This window comes from Mesocricetus auratus, unplaced genomic scaffold, assembly GCF_017639785.1.
Source record: "Mesocricetus auratus isolate SY011 unplaced genomic scaffold, BCM_Maur_2.0 Super-Scaffold_6730, whole genome shotgun sequence".
Taxonomy (NCBI): domain Eukaryota; kingdom Metazoa; phylum Chordata; class Mammalia; order Rodentia; family Cricetidae; genus Mesocricetus; species Mesocricetus auratus.
This window is the reverse complement of record NW_024429184.1, coordinates 80525987-80552554: the sequence shown is the minus strand read 5'-3', so window position 1 is coordinate 80552554 and position 26568 is coordinate 80525987. Positions and strand designations below refer to the sequence as shown.

The following is a 26568-nucleotide window of genomic DNA, read 5'->3' as shown; positions in this document are numbered from 1 at the left end:
TTTTTCCATTGATTCATGTCTTGACCCTTGAGTACTGCTGTAAAGAGAGGTGAGGGTATCTCTGGTATATTGATTTAGAGTGCTTTGGTGTATACTTGAGAGTGATGTATCTTGACCATGCAGTTCCATACTGACATCTATGGTGGTTGGACTAATACACGTTCCCACCAGCAGCGTACAGGACTCTGCCCCCCTATATTCTTGCTATCATTTGTTGCTACTTGTTTTCTTAGTGGTAGCTCTTCTGACTGGAGTAAGACTTTTGATTCTTTGTAGTAGAGCTGGTCCAGCACCCATTAGCTGTAAAGTATATTTATAATGGAGTGAGTGCCTTAGCAGCTTTGTCCACTAGGGATATAATTAACATGTAATTTTACTGTGTCTAGTAGTTATGTTTTAGGTGTTATGATAAACTGGTGAAAATAATTGTAATGATGCATTAAGCTCATATATTCAAAATATCTCATTTCAACACAAAAACACATTAATATGACATTATATACTTGTTGGTGTTTTGGGGTGTATATGTAGACAATCTATAGATTCTCTTATAAGAGAATCCTCAAATAATGAACTTGTTTTAATTAAAAGATGGATTTTGAAGTTTAAAGCGTGAGCATATAGAATACTCAACATTATTGGTGGTGCAGTCCTAACTCTGTGTTTTCTTTCCAAGCTGGTCTCTGGACTGTCTTCACACTAGGCGGGGCAAGCAGCAAAGCAGCTGCCTCTCCAGAACTTACTTCTCCTCTGGCCAACCAGAGTCTCCTGCTTCTGCTGGTGCTGGTGAACCTGACGGATGCTCCAGACACACCAAACCCCTACAGACAAGCTGTCACATCCTTTAAGAACACGCAAGGTTGGTGGGCTTTCTTTGAGCCTCTTCCTCGTAAGCAGTGCCTTGTCCTCTCCAGTCTGTTTATCACTATGTAGTTTCTGGTAACGAAAGAAACAGCATAGAAGAAATTGAAATGTGTTTTCTGCCATTTTCCTCAGGGAGGTAAAAGAACCATTAGAAGAAATCTATGCTCATTTATATCCATTGAATTTACATTTGTTTTAGAGACAATGTAGCTTGAACTTAAATGTTAGGGACAAGAACTAGCTTATGTGGTAGGTTGTTTTAAAAGTCTGTCTTTTGGTTAAAGTTTTATAGAACTAAATATTGTAACAGAAATCAACAAACTTTTTTTTTGGTCCAAGTTGATGTAGTTGGGCATGGGGTATTAGAAGTTTGTATGCTGAAGGGAAGGTTCCTATACTTGGGTGGCCAAAGTGCCTCCAACACTCATACAATATTAAGATGAGCGAGAAGTGTGGTTACTGGGTAGAATCATGAAGGTATCTGGTTCTCTGTATCATATCCTTTGCTGACCTAGTCTAGTTTTTCATAGTCAGAGGATTTGTGCTGAGGAGCCATACCTCTGTTGTTTTTTTAAAGTATTGCATGTAGAGTCCTTTATCCATATGTGCTGCTGTAACAAAGTCCTTAAGTCTGGGTAATTTGTAAAGAAGAGACATTTATTCCTCACAGTGCTGGAGGCTGTTAAGTGGAAGATCAAAGCCCCAGCAGGTGTAGTGTCTGTGAGGGCCCCATCCCCAGTTCTGAGGTGATACCTCAGTGCTGTATCCTCACATAGTAAAAGGGATGGAAGGATAATTGGTGAAGCTGTGTGAAGCCTTTTTTACAAATGCCTTAACTCCACTGCAAGGGAAGACCTTTCACTGAATCACTTCCTGAAAGCACCACTACTGTATTGACAGCTAAGCTTTAATGTGCATTTGGGGGAGGACAGGCATTCAAACCGCACGCAGTGCAAGTGGGGAGTCAGTAACAGTTCAATGGATAGGAAATGAAAACTCATGTGTTGAGTGGTGTTTTTCTCCTCTATTACTATATTCTTTTCCTTGATGACGGTGTTACTTACTGGTTAAGAAAACTCATTTTGGAGCTTAACTGACCTGGGTTCATACCATACCCTGGTCATTTCAGAGTAAGACCTTTGGCAGTTTGTATAATCTTGGGAGTCCTTGGTGGTATTGCCTGCAATATGGATATACCATCATACAGCACTTTACAGAAATACCAAGCAAGAGTAGAGTAGTAAACACAGCAAGGACTCAGTGTATGGTTTCTCCTGTTGGAACTTGTGCCACTCAGGCCAATGGTTCACGTACAGTTACAATTGAACCCTACTCAAGACCTTAGAATTTAACCTTGTCTGAGGTCATCCTCCTAGGAGACCATACAGTGGTACAGTAATTCCAAGTACTGACAGCAGAGTCAGACAGACTGTAATCTGTCTCAGGTGGTTACTTAAGAAATGAAGGAGCTTTACTGTAGTATAGGTTTACCAATTGCTGCTGTTACTGTGAGAAGCAGTGTGATGCAGAGGTCAGTCTGGGTTTACTCACGATGGCTTGGGACTTTGTTTTTTGTTTTTTGTTTTTACGAGACAGGGTTTCTCTGTTTTGGAGGCTGTCGGTCCAGCCCGGCCTCAAACTCACAGAGATCCGCCTGCCTCTGCCTCCTGAGTGCTGGGATTAAAGGTGTGCGCCACCACTGCCGGGCGACTTGGGACATTTTATTTAATCTCTGTAAGATTCTATTTCATCATTTCTAAAATTGGGCAGAAATGACTCAGTTGTTGCACAGATTAAATAAGGGATAACAGACAAACACTCTGGTTGATTCATCCCACCGGTTGGCTAAGCACGTGTATATATTGTGGCTACACACAAAAACCACATATGTTGGGGGAGTCAAATATAGTGTAGGTTGGCAAATTACTCTACTTTGCTGTCGCTGTGAAGAATTGCGCTGTTCACACTCTTCTGTGAATTCTATGAAAATTATTATTATTATTATTTTTATTTTTATTTTTTTTTGGTTTTTCGAGACAGGGTTTCTCTGTGGCTTTGGAGGCTGTCCTGGAACTCGCTCTGTAGACCAGGCTGGTCTCGAACTCACAGAGATCCGCCTGCCTCTGCCTCCCGAGTGCTGGGATTAAAGGCGTGCGCCACCAACGCCCGGCAAAAATTATTTATATGTTTCTTTGCTGTATGACTTACTTGTATTTTTTGCTGTGGCATACAGACAGCAGGTTAAGGCAGGAGGGTTTATTCCAGCTCGTGGGTAGTTCCAGGGTCGAGTCCATTATGCAGGAGCTGTGGCAGCAGCAGCTTAAGGGATGGTCGTATTGGACCTGCAGTCAGGTGGCTTGTCTCAGCTTGCTGTCTCCCCCATGTGTTCACTTGCTTTTATTTAGTCTGGGACCCCAGCCCAGGAAAAGTAGCCAATGGTTGAGGTCGGTCTTCTCATCCCAATTAACCTAATCTAGATAACCCCTTACAGACACGACCAGATCTATTTTTATGGTATTCTGAATCTTACCCAGCTTGACTATCACAACTCCATTCCTTGTCAACTTGACACCCTAACATACAAAGTTTAAGCCATAGCCTTCCACTCTGTTCCCCATTGGCTCATGGCCACCTCAGTGCAAAATTCATTGAGTCCCCATAGTCTCTCACAATTCCAACACTGTTTACAAGTCTAAAGTTGAAGTTTCACCTGAGACTCGAGACAGTCTCTTAACAGTGAACTCCTATAAAATCAAATCCAAGCCGCACACTTCTGATGTAGAACGGCATGAGTAAACATTCCCAGTGAGTCGGACACTAACCCTTGCAGTGCTGTGTCAGCACCTGCTGCTCTCTCCTGCTAGAGGGTCTGAGTGACTCCTGCTCTGCCACCTGCAGCACGACTGCCTGTCATTTGGGCCATCTGCACTCCGTTCCTGCACTTTCCTTACCAGACATCCAGCAGTCCTTGTATGTTCACCATTCTGGGGTAGGTTAATTCTGTAGCTGTAATAAAACAGTCTGACCAAAAGGGAGAGAAAAGGATGAATTTGGCCTACTCTTCCAGGTCACAATTCATCACGGAGGAAAGTCAGAACAGGAGCTCAAGGAGGAGTCATGGAGCCAGCATTGTGTGCTAGCTTGTTCTTGGGCTCCCTCCAGCTCACTCAGACTCACAGCTTGCTAGTTTTCTTATACTTCCCAGAACCACCTGCTTTGGCATGGTGCCACCCACAATGGGCTGTGCTCTTCTGCACCAGTTAATAGTGAAGACAGTTCTGCACAGTCATGCCCATAGGCCAGTCTGATCTAGGTACTTCCTCAGTCTCTATATACTTTGCTCTCAGATGACTCTAGGATACATTAAGTTGACAATTTACTGCAGCTTCATGTAGTGGCCTCTCAGGGCCTTCTTACAGGAACTGTTATGCATTGGCTGGCCTATCTGGAACCACGAGTACATGATTATGAGTATCATGACTGTCAGTGCTTCATTCATGCTTACATATCCAGCATACTATGATTAAGCTCTACTGCCAACTCAGGATGGAGCTTGCATGCCTTGGACCACAGTTTCATTGAACTTTGTGCTGATGTTAGGGAAACACTTCCCAAATGGTTGTTTTTCAACAGAGAACTCCTTCAGTGCTGTCCAGTTTGAGCTCTCAAATTTCAAAGGAATTTGAACATTCACAAGTAGTAGTCTTTGTTGGGTAGATCTTGCCCTCATGACAGCCTCCCTGCTGTCCAGGTGTGGAGCAGGCATTAAGGTCTTTAATAATGACACATGATTTGTCCTCTGTGTTCTTGTCTGAAACTTCAAACCTACACACTTTCCTCTTGAAATGTCATGTTTTTCCTTATCTTTCCCCTTCACTTTTTGCTCTCATTGTAGGCCTGGATGAGAGCAGTGAGTAATAACCTTGCCACAGCCTGGATGCTACGATGTCTTGAAATTATCTCTGTCAAACAAATTAATCTGTTATCTTTCAATCAGCATCACTCAGGAGTTGAGATAGCTCAGTGGGTACAAGCAATTGATGCAAAAGCAAGAGAGGCTGAGGTCACATCAGAACCTGGGCAAAACCAAGGTACAGGTGTGTGTCTGTAGCCCCAGAAAATATGGTAGAAAGTGATAGAGGGAAGTACCCGAAGTCTTTGCCTGGCCTACGCATGCAAGTACACATTCACACACCCACTCATTCTCTCTCTCTCTCTCTCTCTCTCTCTCTCTCTCTCTCTCTCTCTCTCTCTCTCTCTCTCTCTCTCTCTCCCTCCCTCCGTCCCTCCCTCCCTCCCTCCCCCTCTTTCTCTGAACTAGCTAATAATTGACTGAATTTCACTCAGGTTCTTAAGATGGATGAGCTATGATCTGTACTTCGTATCATTAGAAACTTTAGTAAGTTTCTTAGCAATTGTAGTCAGTTATTTTTAAATTTTTAGTTTTTTGAATATTGGTTTTATTTAATTTTAAATATGTATGTGTGTGTTTGTCTTTGTGAGGATATGGGCATGTGTGCATCAGGTACTTATGGTAGCCAGATGGTGGTGTTTCCTGAGAGCTGCAGTTACACCTTGTTGTGAGCCACCGAAGTCAGGGCAGGGAACCAAGCAGGTTCTGCCAGAGCAGTTTGCAACACTGAGCCTTCTCTCCAATCCCCTACAGTTTCGTTTAAATACAACTTCTATAGAAGTTGTGTGGTAGTTGCCCTAGGCTTGCTGTATTTCATATACTGATTTTTTCTTTATTTTAAAACTAGGTATATGCTGTTTTTCTAGCCATTTTTCTTAAAAATGAATTGATAATTTTAGTGAATGTATCAGCCATGGTTTCCTTACTTGTGGAACCTTAACTATTATGTATAAGCACACTACTCAGAAAATACTCATATGTTCTTTTGATACATTTTGTGCTTATTTTCTGTGTTTTAGACAGCAGTCCTTTCCCATCGTCGATGCCACATGCCTTCCAGATTAACTTTAACAGTTTGTACACAGCCCTGTGTGAGCAGCAGACATCTGATCAAGCAACACTGCTCTTGTACACTCTGCTCCATCAGAACAGCAATGTCAGGACCTACATGTTGGCTCGAACAGATATGGAAAATCTTGTAAGTATCACGAGAAACATGCCATCTATGCCTTGTGACATTACAAATAGTGATTTACTTTCTTTTCCAAAAGGGTAAGAGTGCTCACCTGATGGGAGATGTCACCAGATGTAGACAGAGGGTCTGTACTTCGTCACTGTGGGAGGCTGCTATTCACAGCAGAACGGAGCGGGCAGCCTCAGTCAGTGTGACACAACCCCTGTCCTTGTCAACCAGTGTGACAAATCCCTGTCCTTGTCAAGCAGTGTGACACAACCCCTGTCTTTGTCAACCAGTGTGACAAATCCCTGTCCTTGAGGTCTTTAGCAGCCACCTGTTGCCCAGGTTCCATCTGAGCAGGTACTCTAAGAAGCGTCCTCTATAATCCCAAAGAGCAGTTTTATTTCTTCTTGTTCCTCCCCAGCCTGTCCTCTGGGTTCATATAATTGGTCTTGATTGCCACACATCACTGCTGACAGTGATGAAAGCAAGGGTGACTGTTCCAGCTTAGTTTCCCCGGGGTCCATTGTTCCCACAGCCTAGATGCCGTGCCCTCTGAATGCAACTTCTGGACTACCAGACACCACTTAAAGGTCCACTCTGAATAAAATTAGTTTCACAGTTTGTCTTGGCAGACAGATCTCCTTTAGGCAATCAGTGATTTCCATTGGAGCTAATGTTTATCATCGGAGTTACAGTAAAGGGAAGAGTAGGCTACCACACCAGGATATGCTTGAAATACTGTGAACCATCACTGCAGTCATTATCCTGTATCCCCTCACTCTCGGGTTCTACAGGTTGAACAAGTTTCACTGGCCTTTGATAGCTTCTTTTATTAGTTTTAAATACTATGTAAATGATGAAGAAGCATAAAATACTAGCATTTTTACCATATTCTTTATCACAATGACATTAAGAACAAAAAAATGTGATCATTAAAAAATCTGTCTCCACAATCCCCCCAAGGAGGGTCTCACCCTCCCTGGGAAATGATATGGGGATTGGGTGGGGGGCTGGAGGAGGGCTGGTGGAAGGACAAGGGAGGAGGGGTGGAAGAGGGATCTGGGATTGACACATGAAGCAGTCATGTTTCTAATTTAAATAAAAACATATATTGAGGGGGGAAAAACTTGCAATATACAAGTCAAAAAAACAAAACAGCAGAATACAGTGTGTAAGTCCTCCATACATGAGGAAAACTGACTCCTGGTGGGGGTGGGAAATACAGAGACAGGTAGGGTGTGTGTGTGTGTGTGTGTGTGTGTGTGTGTGTGTGTGTGTGTGTGTGTGTGTGTGTGTGTGTGTGTTTACACATACATATGTGTGTGGTTACCCTTGAAGGCCACCAGAAGATGTTGGATCCTCAGGTCCTTTGCAGAAGCATGGTGTGGCCTGGGTTTATTGTATCTTACAACTTATAGTATACTTTCCAAGGAAGTCAGGGCAGGAGCCTGGAGGTAAGAACTGAAGAGAATGGTTTTGCTCACTTTGCTTTCCTTGATTTTTTTTTTTTTTTTTTTTTTAGCTTTCTTAAAACAGTAGGATTCTAGCTAGGGTCAGCACTGACCACAGTGAGCTGGACCCTACTGTATCAGTCATCAGTCAAGAAAATGTATACAGGCTTGCTCACAGGCCAATCTGGTGGGGCATTTTCTCAGTCAAGGTTTCCTCTTTGAAAAGGACTCAAGTTAACATAAAACTGGCCAGCATAGTGTGTGTGGTAGTTTCATACAAGGGGTAATATACTTTTAGTGCTGGTTACCCTAGTTAGTACAGAATGAGCAAATTGACAGTGTCAAAGACATGATTAGAAATGGATTTATGCATTTGTGAGCAGAATCATAAAGTGAGATGCGTGACTGACACACTGTAGATGGAGTCTCAGGCTGTATGCTGAGAAGACGCACCGTGGTCAGCAGTGGTCCCTTCAATTAATTACTTGTGTAAAGTGCTAGCCGCATGAAGCATACAGATTAAAATGCTTCAAAATGATAAGCAGCCAAGGTTCGCTGAGCAGCCTGTTTCTTTTTCTTCCTTTTATAATTAGAGGAGGTTGTTCTGACATCTAGAAGTCTACCAACAGAGTCTCTAGACATTAACCTTTCAGTGGGTGAGACCTTTACAGAGTTAGTGATTTTCTTCCTTGGGACTTGAGGTATGTGTGTGGACAGTATGTTCAGCCAAGTGAATGTTTATCCTTTTTATTTATGAAAACTACATGATCTTAGAGCAAAGCATACATAATAATGGTATAAAGCTCTCATGACATGTTGAAATTATTTATTATGATTTTTTATCTCCTAGGTTTTACCAATTCTTGAGATTCTGTATCATGTTGAGGAAAGAAATTCACACCATGTATATATGGCCCTTATAATATTATTGATCCTTACAGAAGACGATGGCTTTAATAGGTCCATCCATGAAGTGGTAAGTTCCCATGACTGAGGACGGGTACAGACAGAAGTGTTTCTCTATAGCGAGTACTTGGCCTTAGCATTTCATCTGCTTTCCTTCTGGTAGAGTTGTCTGGAAGGACTTGGATTAGAGATGATGTTTTCTTAGTTTCATGAACAAATGTCATATCTTTTTACCCTTATTCTCTTCTCATCAAGGATTAGCTGCTGTTTTTATTAGTATATGTTTGTCGTACAATATACTTGATTACATGAGGATACTTTCGTATGAAAATACACTGTATTTTGAGCATTTGCTTATTTCTCTCTTTATTCCCCCAGGACAGTTTCACTTCTACTTTAATGTCATGTATACACATGATTTTATGTATTTGAAATCTAACAACCAGGAACAGAAGAAAACATATGCTGTTTATCTGAGACTAATTTAATTCACTTAATGTGATTATCTTCCATTGTACCCATTTTCCTGAAAACCATTTTGTTCTTTGTATTGTTGTTTTGGGACAGGGTCTCATTAACGCAAACTGGCTCTGAACTATCCATGTTGGTGAGGCTTGAGTTCCTGGTCTTCCTGCCTCTGCCTCCTCAATGCTGGGGATTCACAGATGTGTATCAGCACACCTAGCTAATATTGTTCTTAATGGCTGAAAGAAATTCCATTGTATGTATAAACTACATTTTCTTCTCCCATGTTATTGATGGACACTTAGGTCAGCTCCATAATTCAGCAACCATGAACAGTGCTGTTGTAAGCATGATGGGCAAGTGTCTTTGTGACACGTTGGCTTGGAGGCCTTTGGATAAATAGCCAAAAGTGTTATATGACCAAAAGGATCATATGTTATATCTAGTGTTAGTTTTTTTGACGAGCTACCATATTGATTTCCATAGTAGCCAGACTCGGTTTACATTCCCACTAGAAGTGTTTGGAATTTCTCTTAAAAAAAAAAAAAGTATTGTGAACTTAGGGGGTCAGACTAAATGGCAAACACTGAGTCATTACCCACTGGACCATCTCATCTGCCTGGTGTTCCCTTTGCACACCGTCAGCATTTGTTACTGTTTTCTGAACATCTGCCATCTGACTGGGAAAAGATGTCATCTTTTGATTGTTTTAATTTGAATTTCTCTGTTTTTTTTGTTTATATCTCAGCTTTTCTTAAAATTATCTACTCATATTATTAGTCCATTTAATGACTGGATTGTTTGATTTCTTGTTATTTAGTATTTTGAGTTCTTCCTGTATTCTAGCAATCAGTCTTCTGTGAGATGTGTAGGTAGCAACGATTTTCTCTCATCCTGCAAGTTGTCTCTTCACTAATTGTTTAATTTTATGTGCTCAAGTTTTTAGCTTTGTGAGAGTACATTTGTCAATTATGATTACTTCCTGAGCAACTGGAGTCCTATGTAGCGTCCTCCCTATGCCAGTATCTTGAGTTATTTTTCCTCTGTCAGCTTCAGAATTTTACATCTGATCTATTTTGAGTTGTTTTTTGTGCAGGGTGAAAAATTGGAATCTACTTTTATTCTGTGTGTGGTTTTACAGTTTTCCCAGCACTATTTGTTGAAGAAAACATCTTTTCTTTAGTGTTTTTGATATATATATATGTATATATATATATAGTGTTTCTCTAGATATTTTCATATCTGTATGAGATATGTAAATATCTGTATATCATACCTTTTTAAAGTTGACTTATTTATATTTGTGGATTATAAGAATTCTTTATATATTTTTTAGCTGGGTGGTGGTGGCGGCGGCAGTGGTGGCAGCACACGCCTTTAATCTCAGAACTCAGGAGGCGGTAGGCAGATCTCTTGAGTTTGAGACCAGCCTGGTCTACAAGAGCTAGTTCCAGGACAGCCTCCAAAGCCACAGAGAAACCCTGTCTCAAACGCCCTGCCCTTCCCCCCAAAAGAATTCCTTATATATTTTTTATCTCAAGCTTTTTTTTTTGTATTCTAATCTGCTAATATAGTGAATTATACTGATGAGTCTTTTAATATGAAAGCAATCATCCCATTCTTGGAATAAACCATGATTGGTCATGATGTATTAATTTGTTGTGTGTATTCATACACAGTTTGGTTAATCTGAGTTTTGTTAGCTGTCTCTTAAGGAATTTGTGTACCTTTTCTAAGGTAGCCTTTATTGCCTTGGTACTTGTTGGCAGCTCGGAACAGCCCAAGGAGAACATGGAGTGTCTCTTCTTGAGCGCTGGGCTCATAGTTTCCCTGGGTTCTCCTAATTATTTGTAGAGGTTCTTTACATTCTGTTGGGAAAGTTCTGCCTCTCAGCACCTAATCTGTCTTACTTTTGCTTTCTAATTTCTAAGCTGTTTGTTTTTCCTGTTCCTTTTTATCTTGTGTACTGTGTCTCTTTCATACACATCTCCTCTGTCTACTAATGATATCAGTAGATATACACATCTCCTCTTTGTCTACTAATTATATTAACAGATATACACATCTCCTCTGTCTACTAATGATATCAGTAGATATACACATCTTCTCTTTATCTACTAATTATATTAACAGATATACACGTCTCCTGTCTACTAATGATATCAGTAGATATATACATCTCCTCCGTCTACTAATGATATTAACAGATATATACACCTCCTCTTTGCCTACTAATGATATTAGTAGATTACCTCTTGATTTGCAGACCTGGTTTTCTCTCCCTCAGTATTTAGAAAAAGAGGAGTAAACCTCTTTGCTTAGTAGAACTGAAGATTTCTCCCTTTTTTGCTGCTTAACTTACCTTTACAGCAAAACTAGACTTACCAGGGAATGGGGGACATACTTTTTTCCCATTTTTATTCAAACTTCTCTTCCTCATTGCAGATATTAAAAAACATTACTTGGTATTCAGAACGAGTCTTAACTGAAATTTCCTTGGGGAGTCTCCTAATTCTGGTCGTAATAAGAACCATACAATACAATATGACCAGGACTAGAGTAAGTATCCCATAGCTGTTTCTCTACCCTTATGTAGTTAAGACCATGTTGTAAAGCATTTTAATCCCATGAAATGTAGTTATGAAATGTGTTAGAAAATTTAAATTTATTCTCATAGAATGTGCTAGAAAAATTCAGCACTTACCATACATATTACATGAGTATACTGTCATGTCTGTTGCTTAATATATACTAGTTGTTTGATGCAATGTGCTCTGCATGAAATGGAGAGCAAGCAATGAAGCACATTGAGATCAAAGCTGCTGTATGCCCATGTTGAACGGATGACACTGGTTTGCCCTTTAAAGCAACAGCAAAATACATAGTGGGTGAATATGAGAAAATACAAACTCAAATCTGGCGATGCTAGCTGGCACTCACAGAGCCCTGGGCTCTAGCCACAGCACTGCATAAACTGAACATGGATGTGCATGCCAGTCACTTCAAGGTCATCTCAGCTACAGAGCAGTTTTCTTTTGTTGAGACAGGACCTTGCTATGTAGCTCTGACTGACTTGTAGCTGGCTATGTAGACCAGGTTGACCCTGACTCACAGTCAGTCAGCTGCTTCTACTTCCTTAGTGCTAGAATTAAAGGTGTATGCCATCATGTCTACCATACATAGCAGATTTGAGGCCAGCCTGAACTACATGAGATCTTGTCTTCAAAACAAAGAAAAACAATCACCCAATGTACAAGAGTTCAAAATGCCTTCAGAAGTTGGAAAAAAATAATTTGGCAGAACTCTGTAAAATTTCAGTCTTAGTAGAAATACGTTACCAAGGAAAGAATGTCCAGAATGCACAGCTAAGGGGTTGTTTACTTAATGTTTCCTTGTATTTCTCTCTGTGGGTCTGGTATAGATGTATATCCCAGTTTTCTTTCATCTGAGATCATCGTAGGCAGTTGTGCTTTGGGAAGGAGAAGTACTTGTGTTTTAGAAAGATGGAAGCATACACTCTGTGTTGTGTGTGACCAGAGCAGCACACTGTGGAAAAATTAACTGTTCTGCTGCAGGTATTTCATTTGTCACATGGCGGGGATGATCTTCTGTGCCATCATATTTCATGTTCATTGCTTCCAAATGATTGTGGAAATACTGGCTTCTCAGTGCTTTATAGATTTGGGAACTAGAGAGTATAAATCCTGGGCATTTTTCTAACATTAGGGACAGTTGGCAGTATGTTTACTTTCATGGAGAAGACATGACGTGTGTTTTAAATTTGTTTTTCCCCCCACAGGACAAGTACCTACACACAAATTGTTTGGCAGCTTTAGCAAATATGTCAGCACAGTTTCGGTCTCTCCATCAGTATGCGGCCCAGAGGATCATCAGGTAAATATAAACTTTATAGCAAACACCCAAGTTTTGCCTTTTGGCTGGTCTTCTGAGAAAGGTACCATGCCAGTGTTCCTTTTAAACGTGTACAGAAATAGCAGATTTTCCTCAATTACCCACTACTTTCCATGCGGTTGAGGATACCTTGTTCTGTTTTGTTTGCTAACCTGCTTGTTGATTAGGGTATTTATGGCATGTATGCTTGGTCCCTTTTATGAACTGGCGTGTTAGACATCTGAGGCTATGTCTCAGTTTCCCAGATACCCAGGCACTTCATTAGCAATGCAAGTGAAACTGTAACACTGTGCTCAGAATTGTCCAATGCACTTTCACAGCTATCTGTGCTTGTCTGAGAACTTTCATTTTTTACTTTTGGTAGGGATTTATGCAAGTGCTGTACCATTGAGCCTCACCCTCCACCAAGATATTCTCTCCATAGCTGTTTAACTTTGTCATGATCCTGTTAGTGCCTTAGCAGTTGCCTATATTATTTACATAAATTTGTCATATTGCAGTTTTGCATGGTAAAGTCACAGGTCAGCAGAGCTATACTCTTTCCTAGAAGCTTTGGGAGAGTCTGTTTTCCAGCTGTTAGAAGCACCTTGTTACTTGACTTAGGACCTCTGCCATCATCAGGAGTGGGTGGCTGAGTCCCGTTCATCATTCCAGCCAATTTTTGTAGTTCTCCCATGACCCTACCTAACAGACCCACAGTCCCCTCACTGTCTTAATGTCCTTACAGAACCATAACTGCATGTGCCCCTTTGCCAAGTACAGTAACATATTAACATTTTCTGAGGAGTTATGACTTGGCCTGCCATTATAGCCGTCACCAGGAACCCCCATCCTCACCCCTTCTTTCTCCTTTCCCAAGCATATATGATACGATCTTTAAAGGTTGGAAAGTTAATTATCAGATCATTAGTATCATTTGCAGGAATTTCTAATATATGGGTTACTTTTTGTTTTCCAGTAGGCTGCTCAATAAGGTCTTAGCATTTTTCAAGTAAAACTTGTATCAGGGAAGTTGTCTTTTGTTTTTGTTTTTGTTTTTATTTTTTCTTTAATTCTTACTCCTAGGACAGTGCAGAATTTTTTTCTTCTTTAACACTGGAGATTGAATGGAAGACTCTGCTCAGGTTATGCATCGGTTCCACTAGGTTTTAACATAGGTCTCCCTGTGAATCTCAGGTTGGCCTTGAATCTACCCTGAGTCCTCTTGCCTCAGCTTGCTGGGTACATCTCCCAGCAGTGATGCCATGCCAGTAGTTCCTCAGCTGAGGACTTGCACTTCGTGACCACCTTTTCCTCTTCCATGTTGGGATTTTATCTGTCTGAGCTTGCTGGGTACATCTCCCAGCAGTGATGCCATGCCAGTAGTTCCTCAGCTGAGGACTTGCACTTCGTGACCACCTTTTCCTCTTCCATGTTGGGATTTTATCTGTCTGAGCTTGCCCAGGTCTTGTGCATGTTTTCACAATTATTGTGAGTTCATGTATGCATCTGTCCTGTTGGATCCAGAAAAATTTGTTTCCTTGAAGTCTTCCACTGCCTCTGACTCTTATAGTCCCTCTGCCCCCACTTCTGCACGGATCCCTGAGTTTTAGGTGTGGGTATGATACAGACATCCTATTTAGGGCTGAGCACCCCAAAGCCTCTCATTCTTTGTGCATTGACCAGCTGTGGGTCCCTGTGTTAATTGCCATCTACTGCAAGAAGTGTCTCTGATGAGAATTGAGCAGTGCTTTGATCTGTCGGTGTAGCACTAAGTCATCAGGAGTCATTTTGATGCTATGTCCACTTAGGAGAATAGTCACAGTAGGTTTTCCTCTTCAGCCCACCTATCTAGCCACAGCCTTGTTAGCAGTGTTAGGTATGTTGACCTAGGCTCATTTTAGTAACTATTCAGAATTAATTTACATTGTCTGTCTGCAGAATTTAGTAGAGACTGTTTTACATCGACTCACAAGTGAACTCACATCTCATTCCTGTACATTTTATTGCATTAGAGTAGGAAGTAGTAAGAGCTTGGCCAATTATGGGCTTTGTAGTAACACAAACTTCATTTCTCACAATAGCACAGCTGTCTCCTCATACCCTGGAGTCTCAGTACCCTGAGGAGCCCTGTGTTTCCAAGACTTAGCTTTTGGCCTGTGCTTCTTTCAGCATTGCAAGTTTAACAGCTCGTGATGCTTTGCAGTCCTTGTCTGCCTACAAATGTGGAGTTTTGCAATGGTTTCAGATTAGTTTTCTTATGAGAAATATTTTCTAAGGCCTCTTTCATATGAAAATCCCAAATGAATTGGTTCATTTGGAAATGAACTAGAAATGTGTGTTAGATATTGTTAAAATTTTCTAGGTGTAATAGAAAAAAAATCACAAATAAGGCAGTATACCCAAAGAAAACAAACCAAGATAAGAAACATACTTTGGATCTGTGATGTGGGAGTATTTGGATTCATCAATAATGAATGGTCCTTACTTCATGTTAATGGATTTTTATTTAGCATTATATGAATAAGGAATTATATTAAGTAATGTAAGATATATCAGAACTTGTAATAAGGCTCTTGCCGTCAAATAACTTGAAACCAGTGTCAGACATAAGACTCTGGCCTTGTATAAGTAAGGTATAAAGAACTTGGATAGATCCGATTGTTGCAAATGTTATAATGAAATCGAATTCTTCCAGTAGGTAAGGTAGTTGGGTCTAAGAATGGTGAGAAGGCACCATACTGAGAGATGAGGTAAGGTGACTAGAGAGGAGTGGCATTAGATGCTGCCAGTTCAGGAAAACATCAGTGATAGCCACCAACACAAAAGGTCATGATTAGAAGGATCTATGTAAAAATTACCAGTCCCGGGGGAGAAAGAGAAGGAAAGGTGGATAGAGAGAGAATGTGTTCAGTGGACTATATACACCTGTGTAAAAATGTCTTCATGTAGACCAGCACCATGTGCAGTGGACAATAACAGTGAAAATAAAAAGGAACTGTAAATAAATTTACACAGTCTGCTTCAGTTGGCCTGCTGTGGACCTTTGCAGGGTTCAAAGGAGGAAGCAGGATGAACTGGTGATTTATTATGGAGGGCCTTGAATGTTAGTCTCATAGTTGCAGATAATGGAGGAAGAGAGAATGGGAGGTCTGAATTTTAATAACAAAACAGTGAATGAATGAACTATGGATTTATAGTCATGCATTCAGCCAACAACAGTGTTATATACTATGGATCACATTGGAACAAGCAAATTCTAGCCAGTCCTAAGTGCTTGCCGCTGGTGTTTCTTGTCTGAGCACTGTATTTGAGTGGCCACTCTGGACAGAGTATCCTTGTCATCTAGGAGGGAGCTCATTAAGTAGCCTTCTCTCATGCCATCTTCAAGAGCTTTATATGTGCATTGAAGTCTGAGTCTGGAAACCAGGGTTTATTCTCTGAGAATATACTTGACTCGAGAGAACTCATTTTCTACCAAATATTTGTATCTAGTGTTGGATTGCAATGCATGACAAGGAATGCATAACCAAGCAGTGTAGAGACCAGGGTTGTAGAGCCAAGCTGCTCTGGATTTACCTGTGCTTAGTAACTCCTGAGAAACTTCATGGCTATAGTTTTAAATTCTCTTTCAGGAAAAATCTGCACAATTTTATATATGTCAGCTGTAAAGCTAAGAAGAGCCAATATTTTATGTGTTCTTCAACAAGTATAAGAGTCACATATTTTTTTGGCTATGAGGGGATTTTAACAATTTAAAAATCTTAGTCAAGCATAAATATAAGGAATTATTTCTTGTGGTACATAGGCTGTTCATATTTAATGACTATATACCCACCCCAAACTCTTGGTACCATAGAGAAGTCACAAGCAGATGTGATCTGTGTTCTGACCAACTTTATAAATTCTTTTGAATGTCTGATAGGAATGTATATTTGATATACTTATTATTTGAGGTTAGTAATTCATTTATTTGTGTAGGAGTGGGTTATATATAAGAGATTGCATGGAAAAACAAACAAAAAAGAGATTGCATGGATTATAATTATTTATTTTCTGCCTTTAAGATTTCCTTTACTGAACAAGGGGGAGCTCTTGAACCCCAGATTTATGGCTGGGTGGAAAGCATGGGACTGACCCAGACCCCCTGAATGTGGGTGTCAGTGAGGACTCCTAGGTAATCTATGGGCCCTTGGGTAGTATTTATCCCTGGCGTACAAATAGACTTTGAGTGCCCATCCCACAATGAGGGATGTTCTTTCAGCCTGAACTCTTGGGGGGAGGGCCTAGGCCCTGCCCTGGATGAAATGACAAGACTCTGGAGATCCACCATGGAGGGCCTCACTCTCCCTGGGGATCGGAGTGGAGATTGGGTGGGGACCTGGGGGGGGGTCTGGCGAGGAAGGAGGGGATGAGGGTAGGGAGAGGGAGCTGGGAGTGACATGTGAAACAAGCTTGTTTCTAACGTAAATTTTTTAAAAAAGGAAGAGAAAAAAAAAAAAAAGATTTCCTTTTAACTAGACATGGTTTGATCCCAGTGTTCAGGAGGCAGACGCTGGTAGGTTCAAGGCCAGCCTGGTCTACACAGTGAATTCCAGGACAGCTAGAGCTATGTAGAGAGACTCTGTCTCAAAAAACAAACAATGAAAACAACAACAAAAAGATTGATTTTCTTTATGTCTCATGTCCACCAGTTCCTTTCTCTGGCTTCTACACCTTTGGATTATCAGATATTTTCCTGCTCTTGTGTCTTTACCATTTTCTCCAGAAAGTCACATATATGTCCACTGTTTGTTTATAATCAAGGTCTTTCTCTTTCATTGTGTCAGTGCAGAATAGTGTAGCACACACACTAGAGCCCATTGCCAAGGTTTGGGATGTTGGTTCAAAACTCACTAGCTTTGGAATCTTGCAGAAGTTAACTTCTCTCTGTAGCTTTCTCAACCGTAAGATAACTGGGACAGTAGTATGGCTATTATTACTAGAATCCTAGGTCAGAAGTCTTCTCAGTTCCAGGACAGGCTCCAAAGCAATACAGCGAAACCCTGTATTGGTTTGCTTGAAAAACCAAAAAAAAAAAAAAAAAAGTCTTACTCTAAGGGTTGCCATCTTGCCAGTTCTGTTCATTCTTCCAGCACAAAAGCAGTAGCCACCTACTCAAAATGACCATCCAGTAAGCACTCAGCCTGTCTTTGGGGTACTGACATGAGCCTTATGTTTTGATGAAGGAAGAAGTGGAACAGAGCAAAGTCTGCATTAATTAAGTGATTTTGCCTAAGTGTCATCTGGTTGATCTTTTTCTCAACTGTGGACCCTGCAAGGGGACTCAAAAGAAGTCCTTATTCCAGTTACCACCTTCTCATGGAAGTCCTTTGGCTCATTCCATAATCAGCACCCTCTTGCTATCTCTTATTGTTATGCCATTTCTCCTCTCCCTGCCCTCTTCTCCTTTGCCCCTATCACTTCCTTACTCAGCAAGCATTCATTTTCTATTTGTGTCCCACATTTGACAACAGAGCTCTGGGTTGCTATGTTTACTGCAGTGCTTATAACACTACCTGGGATGTGACTGGAATTCAAAAATATTTGTTGAATGGATGAAAGGTAAATAATGTCTCCTTTAAACAACAAAATAAAGGTAAAAACAATAACAACAACAACAACAAAAAAAAGAAGTCCTTATGCTCGAGGGGACAGCCTGTTTTCCGTGAGGGTCACCCTTGGTTGAGGGTGATACCATCTCATCTTGTGCAGTTATGTCCCAGGCTGTACTGTTTGGGAATCCAAGGTGACTTTCAGGTTTAGTGCAATGCCCGGAGGAGACCTTTGGGCCCTTTTGTGGTCTGGAAAAGAATGTTGTAAAAACTGACAGTAAGGGTACCTTAGTTACCTTTTCTCCCCATCTTCAACCTAGAAGAGGAATGAGCTAGGGAAGGTAAGCTGGTTTTTAGACAGGTTCTGCTTGGATGATTAACATGCTTTTTTGTGGAGTAAAGCAGTACTCGGCCCCCGAGTTTTAAGACAAAGAAGGTACAGTAACAAAAGGAAGGTGTGGATAACAAGTCTTGAATTTCCTGTTAGTTGCCCTGTAGACCCCAAGAAGGGATCTTGCAGCTTCAAAGTATGTAATTCCCTCTTCTGTTTGAGCAGTTGAGGAGAGGGGGGTGTGGGCCATCTGGTCTTGTTGGTCTTCTGGTCCTGTGAGAAAGCAGTAAATGAGAAGGGAACAAGTTAAGGTGATTGAAACAGGTGAGTGAGAAAGAGTCAGCTGCTGAAACCTAAAAGCAGAACGCCCGTCTCAGTAGACGCCCGTCTCAGTAGCATGCAGGGAAAGAAACTTTGCAGGGGATCTTTTTTCTTTCAAATCCATGGGTATTGGCAGCTGAAAAAAAATGTTGAGAATTAGAGGGAATAGTCATTTTCTTTCCTCTGCCTTGCATTTCTAATCTTTCGACATTGCCGTGACATTGTCACATACTTTTTTCACTCTCAAGAAATATATAATCAACAGTTTCATGTTGGGCCACCTTTATGAGTCTTCACAGCCATATTGCAGTTATTCTCAGCTGCATATGGCCCCTGGGCTATGGGTTGGACATGCCTGAAAGGTCTTGTCAAAGGTGTGAGTTCAGAGGTGTCTGTTCAGAGGGCATCACTCTCAGGTGCCTGTGCAAAAACTCTTTCCTGGCCACCTCCTGGTTTTAGCTACCTTTGATCAAGGTGCCACAGATAACACATTTCTATTTGGTTGGATTTCACCGTGGACTTCAGGCTATCCTTGAACTTGCTGTGTGGCTTGGGTGACTTGAACTTGGGATCATCCTGTTTCAGCCTCCCAAGTGCCCAAGGTATCTTCTGATAGCCTGTATTTCTCTAAAGGGTGAAAATGGAGCTGCCTTGGGTAGATAGAGGTTTGTAATAATAATGGTTTATTGTAGTGGGTGGATCTTAGTGATGTCCTGTGAGGGACTCTGGAGTGCAACAGTTATTCAAGTGCGGTATTTACCAGATTCAAACAGTGTGTGTGGTTTCCCTTTTTAATAGAGACTTAACTTGTTCTTCCCCAACACCTATGCGCAAACAGACTCGTTTCTCCCTTGCTGTGGTCTTTGCTGATCCTTGTTTGATCTTGGCCGAGCATTAGCCACGGAAGGAAGGAGAAATGTTTGTCTTAGAGACCTGGCTTCCCATACTTCCTATGCCAGGGGGACTTTGAAGGCAGTGAAGTTTTTCAGGGAAATCTGGCACGGTTTGCCTTTTCAGTTTAGTCTTTTCTTAAGAAGTTACATTAGGAGCATTTACAGTTCCCAGTTGGAAATTTCTAAGCTTTTAGCTGAACTGTGTGACTGTGGAGAGAACTGCTGTATCATACTGCAGTGTCTTGGCAGACTTGATGGGACATGTGAAAACTTCATAACTGATTTAAATTCAGTTTAGACTGCTGGCACCACCAGAATGTTCGCTTCTAAATCAACACAGCATACATTTATCTGAGTTTGATTTCTAGTAAGTAGAGACCTTTGTGAACAGCATTTCCACATGAGAAATGAACCATGAAAGCAACTTCCTTGGAGCTTTATAGACTGTTACATCGCATTGTAGAGGTTGTTGGGAATGTGTGAAGGCATGTCTGTACTTCATCCTCTTAGTCCTGTCTCCTACTATAGGGACCTGAGATTGTCTGTCTGTCTGTCTGTCTGTCTATCTATCTATCATCTATTTGGTTTTTCACGACAGCATTTCTGTATGGCTTTGGAGGCTGTCCTGGAACTAACTCTTGTAGACCAGGTTGTTCTCCAACTCACATAGGTCCGCCTGCCTCTGCCTCCTGAGTGCTGGGATTAAAGGCATGCACCACCATCTCCCAGCTTAGATTTTATTTTTACCCTAGTTTTTAACCAAAAAGTTGATCTGCCATAGTTTTGTGGCTTCTTTTAAGAGTCTTAAGACTTCTATGTCCAGAACAAAGAACATTCTGATGGGCTCTCTTCACATTATTTATTATAAATGATTATTCACAAAAGTAGTAGGGTGAGCTTGTTCCCATCTCTTGTCTTGCTCTCCATACCCCCTGAGTAGCATGGCAGAAGGCAGGTAACAACTGCACATGCAGTATTTTGTGTTCCAGGAAAGGAACCCTGAGTGTGAGAACTCCATGGAAAAATGACTGTCCTGGTTTCACTTCTGTTGCTGTGACAAGATACCCTGACAAAAAGCCACTGGAATGAAGGGGTTTATTTAGCTCACACTTCTGAGTTGTAGGCTGTCATAGGGAACTCAAGGCAGCAGGAATTTAAAATAGCTAGTCACATGACCTCCACAGTCAGGAATGAGTCGAGATGATGCATGTATGCCCACTTGCTTGTGCTAAGCGAGATTTCTCCATCATGTTTTAAAATAGACTTCGAGCAAAACTGCCCAAGTTGCCTTTTGAGGGAGGCATCCTTGCTTTGTGTGACAGCAAATATGCACTGCCACTGGAAGAGATGCTATTCCAGGGTTATTTTTCCCACAAGCATCTAAGACAAAATAGTTCAGAACAGAAGGCTGCTTGCATCTCTGCATTTAGGATATATCTCCCAGAAAACTTTGCTTAGTTGTGTATTTCTGATGGTAGTGGAAAAGCCTGTCACTGTTTTATGGACAACATGTCATGGTGACTTGTGGCATGGGGAACCCCTCAAGGAAATGGTGATCCTCTGGCTACCACTTTGTTGAGAATAATGATTTAGTTGGTGAGGAATGTTCTGGGTTTTCTCTCTCACCTGCTTATCCATTGAATTTATATGTCTTAGAAACTGGGGGGTTGGAGAGATGGCTCAGAGGAACATTGACTGCTCTTCCAGAGGACCTGAGTTCAATTCCCAACAACCACATTGTGGCTCACAACCATCTGTAATGAGATCTGGTGCCCACTTCGGGTGGGCAAACATACAGGTAGAACAGTGTATGCATATTAAATAAATAAATACATCTTTTTTTTTAAAGAAAAGAAACTGTGGGTGATCTCATCAGTTTCCTGATTTCTGCATGCCCTAATGAAGCTTGAGCTCACTGTTAGTGTTCAGACAGTCTTGAAAGCCTTTGTGCCCCTGACAGATCCAGGGTATTTTGGGTAAAATACTGTATTTGATTAAAAAAAATCTTATTGCATCATAAAATTAGAGATTTGGAAAGACCTTTAAAAATCACCTCTGACAACTTTTCACACTTGACACATGGCAGTATGGAAACCTAAAGTTAACTATGATTAATCCAAATGAACAGTATTGCAGAAGCAGATGGAGAAATCAGTTTGTTCAGCTCATGGATCAGTATTATACCACAACTAAAGAAAGAACTAGTTCTTGCTCATGCTCATTCTCATTCATTTTCTCTCTCCTTCCCTCCCTCATGCCTTCATTCTCTCTCCTCCTCTTTTCTTCCCTCCCCATCGATATGCTATCTGACACAAAACATATTAAGTTCATAAAAATGGATTTTTCTCCCCATATTGTACATATCTCATGTGCTTTATCAGAAGTACCTTTTCCAATGCAAACACATTAACTGAAGTGGAAAAAACAGGAAGGCAAAGAGAATTAAAATGATTGTATCCATTACATGTATTGAATCAAGAGGCCTCAGACAGGTGGCACAAACAGGAGGAAAGACTGTTTCCTTAGAAGATCTAAGAGGATAGATGGAGATGAGTAACTCTAAAAGGGCCTAGGTGTGTTCTGTGGCCACTCTTAGGAGTGTTCTGAGCATTTACAATTTGTTTTACATTTCTCAGTTTTATTATTCACAAAATGGCAAAATCTTGCCAGGGCTGCTGTAAAGAGGAAATGATTTATCATATGTAAAGTCCTAAGATAACGTCACCAGCAATTATTAAAAATAGGAAAATCTGTATTGTAGAGAGTACCTGCCATTGTTTTGCCCACAGTGACTCGAGTAGCTCTGTGAATGTTACTCTATTTGGACATGTTTAAAATCCCCTGACTATGGCTAGAAGGAACCACTGTACCATGTAGACTGCCTTGTTTTACACAAGTGACATCTGCTAGCTCTTGTTATGTTGCTCTGTGGCAGTAGGGAACCACCCAAGGAAGTGATACTACTCTATCTCTTACTGTTGTGGTGAGGAATAATGTATAATAAAATTGTATGTATATATGTATGTATGTATGTATATAATATTACCTGGTTATGTCTATTGTTTCTCCTTTACATAGAAGAAACTCTTAAGTTTCAGCAGTGACTTGTCTCAGCAAACTAACCATGCTGGGATTTGAACCTGCATCTGTGGGCTACCCACAATCTTGCACTATCTTCTATTGCCAAAGGCTCTTTTTGAAGACAGGGTCTCACTTTGTAGATCTGAATGAACTGGAACTCTGTATGTAGACCAGACTGCCCTTAAACTCAAGAGAGTTCTGCCTGAAAGTCGTTCTCTGACCTCCACATGCATGCCATGAGCACGCATGTGTTCACATGCACATATTAATAAAGAAGAAGTTTTAAAAAGGATCATATTGTGGGAACTCATGCAGCCAGTAGTCTTTGAGGTCCCAGCACCTTCTGGGGCTTGCTTCCCATCCACAAGTAGCACCTGAGATTCTGCCAGAAGGGGCTGGTACTTTGAAGACTGTTGGCTGAATGAGTTCCCACAGTAGGACCAGTTTGCACTCAACCTTATTTCATCAATAGTACCGCGTTGTCCTCCCTGCTATGGTCTATTTTGAACAATTCCTGACACTATTTAATTTATCAGAATCATATTATATAAAGTGTTTATGAGAACCCATTTATGATTTGATAACTCTGCAAGTAGTAGAGGGAGAAAAATCAGTCTTTATTCCCTTCGTACTGAAGATGAGTGTCAGCTGTAGTTGGTCCATTGAGGGTCCACCTCAGTGCTTTCATAGCTGGGACATCTCTGTCTTGAATGGAACTGTAGCTCTACAAGCTTCTTGTCTGTTTAGAGATGAGGGAATGGAGGCCAGAGATATTTGGGGTCAAATATCTTAGTGAGTGGTGGAAATGTTTTTTCAGACTCAACATTGATCAGTATTGAAGAGACTCTGTGTGTGTGTGTGTGTGTGTGTGTGTGTGTGTGTGTGTGTGTGTGTGTGTGTGTTCGTGTTCTTTTGAGACAGACAGAGTATCGTGTTGGCCTTGAACTTGCTATGCAGTTAAGGATGCTGTTGACCCTCCTGCCTTCACCTCCCAAGTGGAAGGGATTATGGATATGTACCACCTGGCTTAGGTTCTGTTTTGAGTGAATAAAATGCTCACTTCATGGACTTGCTACTTTTTTTATTACTTCAGCACAATGTTGTTCCAAGTGTGGTTTATAGTCCCTGGAGGGTCTAGAATGAGACTTCTTTTGCCATTTTCATGGTAACAATCATTGACAAAACTGTTAAAGCCTTAATAGTAGCCCACCTGCGCTATGCTAGTGCCCACTCTGCCTTCCCTCAGACCTTAGCATAAACCCACCCGACTGTGCTAGTGCCCACTCTGCCTTCCCTCAGACCTTAGCATAAACCCACCCGACTGTGCTAGTGCCCACTCTGCCTTCCCTCAGACCTTAGCATAAACCCACCCGACTGTGCTAGTGCCCACTCTGCCTTCCCTCAGACCTTAGCATAAACCCACCCGACTGTGCTAGTGCCCACTCTGCCTTCCCTCAGACCTTAGCATAAACCCACCCGACTGTGCTAGTGCCCACTCTGCCTTCCCTCAGACCTTAGCATAAACCCACCCGACTGTGCTAGTGCCCACTCTGCCTTCCCTCAGACCTTAGCATAAACCCACCCGACTGTGCTAGTGCCCACTCTGCCTTCCCTCAGACCTTAGCATAAACCCACCCGACTGTGCTAGTGCCCACCCTGCCTTCCCTCCACACACACTTGCAGCAGGAAAGCAGAGCCGTTTTCACTTAAATATATTCTATATAAATTGTGAATTGTTATGAAAGTTGACTTGAGTGATTTGGTTTTCATGTCTTGTGTGATAAAAGTTCCCATAGGACACATATGTCCACTGCACCAAGTGATTGCCTTCAGAGAAAGCACACATGTGACAACTAGCCACTTGTTGAATGGAATGTAGTTTTCACACAGAAGGACCTATAGCAGTCTCTGCTTATTTAGACTTGACATTTTCCTGAAAATGAATTAAATGAGCTCATCTCTTCCAACAAGACAACTGTGGGTATTGGTTGCAAATAGCAAAGCTAGAACTTTCAGCAGAAATTAGAATTTTGGAAAACATACCTGCAGCCTGAGTTTGCTTCCTGGTAACTTTTAAGAGTTTGTGATATCAATGGTAGTGGTAATAAATGGGGAGTTTGGAACATACTGCCTGATTAGATATGGCAACATTTAAGAGCTCTGTTCTGTAAACTCAGCGAAACAATATTTTCATATGACTAAAGAGTTATTTTTCATTAACTATATCACTTATGTCAGCATGTAAAGCTTTCATTCTTATCTTTAAATGAACTACTGCATATTTTTAGATTACTCTTGATTTTAAAATCTATTCATGAAATCCAGGTATAAAAACATACTGTGGAGCCCTCAGAAATCTTGTAAGAGCCTAAGGGCTCTTTAGCAGAGTGAGATGCTCTGCTCAGCACCCTTTCAGAAGTAGTGGGGGTGGAATGCATGGGAGTGTGTCAATTACGAGCCCACTGTAGACACTTCTAAATATCTATCATTTCTGAATTAGTTATGTCCTTACTTCCTTACATCAATATAGTCAATACTTAGCTCTGTTTGCATTATTCATCCTTCGATTTAATAAATATTTATTGAGAGCATAGTTATCAGGGAGTTGAACTAGAAAGGGGCTATGTATAAATCATCTTTATTCTCTGTGGGAACTCATGGGCTCTTAAAGAGTCATAGATGGCAAGCATTTTTAACTTCTCATCTTTTCATTGGTATGACCAAAAGTGTGTTTGGGTTACCTATTACTATGTACTAAGCCACCTGACAGTACAGTGACCTAAACCCAGACTTTGTAATGTAATCATCTCTCCCACTGTTGTAGGTCTATTGCTTGGCCAGGTGGTGTGTACTTGAGGTTGCTTGTGTATTTTCAGGCAAAGGAAGTTGAGTGGGATTCACAGTGTGTTGCTTTCATGGCTGGCTCTTGATGCTAGCTCTCAGCCAAGGGCCTGTTGAGGTGTTGACTGGAACACCTCAGTTCTCTGGGTATGACCTTCTCATAGTGCAGCCAGATTCCAAAGCACGACTATCCCAGGAATAGCAGAAACTGTATGGTTTCTTGCAACCTAGACTACTCTCTGAGACCATTGTTTCTACCACCTTTTATCAGTCAAAGGCAGATCATAGGACCATGAGGTGCACAAATTCAGGGAAGCATGACTACCTTACTAAATTTGGTTTCATAAATTATTCCCCAGTGTATCTGGGATAATGATTGATTTTATTCTTAAGTGCTGGGCGTAAGATAAAAATCTACATTTCTGTCCAAACTTTTTTTAAAAATCTAGTTGAATCAAATTTAGATGGTGGCCTTCTTCCCTTGATTTCTATTTGACATAAACTTTTTGCCGATGTTAGTTTCCATTGGGAAGGAAATGCCCACTGTGTACCAAGGTGCCTTCATTTATGGTCAAGGCAGTAAGCATGTGTCTGAGAAGTTCGGGCTGTGCTGGATAGATGCTCGCTCTGCCAGGGCACCACTCTGCCTGGTGAGTGGAGTGTGAAGAACTGCTTTGAAGCCTAGCACAGCTTTTCACTGTCTCCATTAATTCTGTGTTCACTGTGGCTGGATAACCTTAAGGGAGGAAATTGGCTAAGGGTGCTGCAGCGAAGCTCCCCTTGGTGGTGCTGTTGCACTGCAGCTGCCAAGGAAAACAGCTTTGGGATGCTGTTCAC

The 26568-nt window shown here is 41.2% G+C and overlaps 1 protein-coding gene across 6 annotated transcripts in view; it reads left to right on the top strand.

The window, feature by feature from the left end:
- Dym (dymeclin) overlaps window positions 1–26568 on the top strand; it is a 254334-nt gene that overhangs the window by 89186 nt on the left and 138580 nt on the right. For all 6 annotated transcript variants that reach the window (XM_040741591.1, XM_040741587.1, XM_040741590.1 and 3 more), the window contains exons 9-13: window positions 677–859; window positions 5797–5975; window positions 8259–8384; window positions 11225–11338; window positions 12579–12673. In XM_040741591.1, coding sequence (XP_040597525.1) covers window positions 677–859; window positions 5797–5975; window positions 8259–8384; window positions 11225–11338; window positions 12579–12673 — 697 coding nt within the window. The remainder of the gene's footprint in view (window positions 1–676; window positions 860–5796; window positions 5976–8258; window positions 8385–11224; window positions 11339–12578; window positions 12674–26568) is intronic.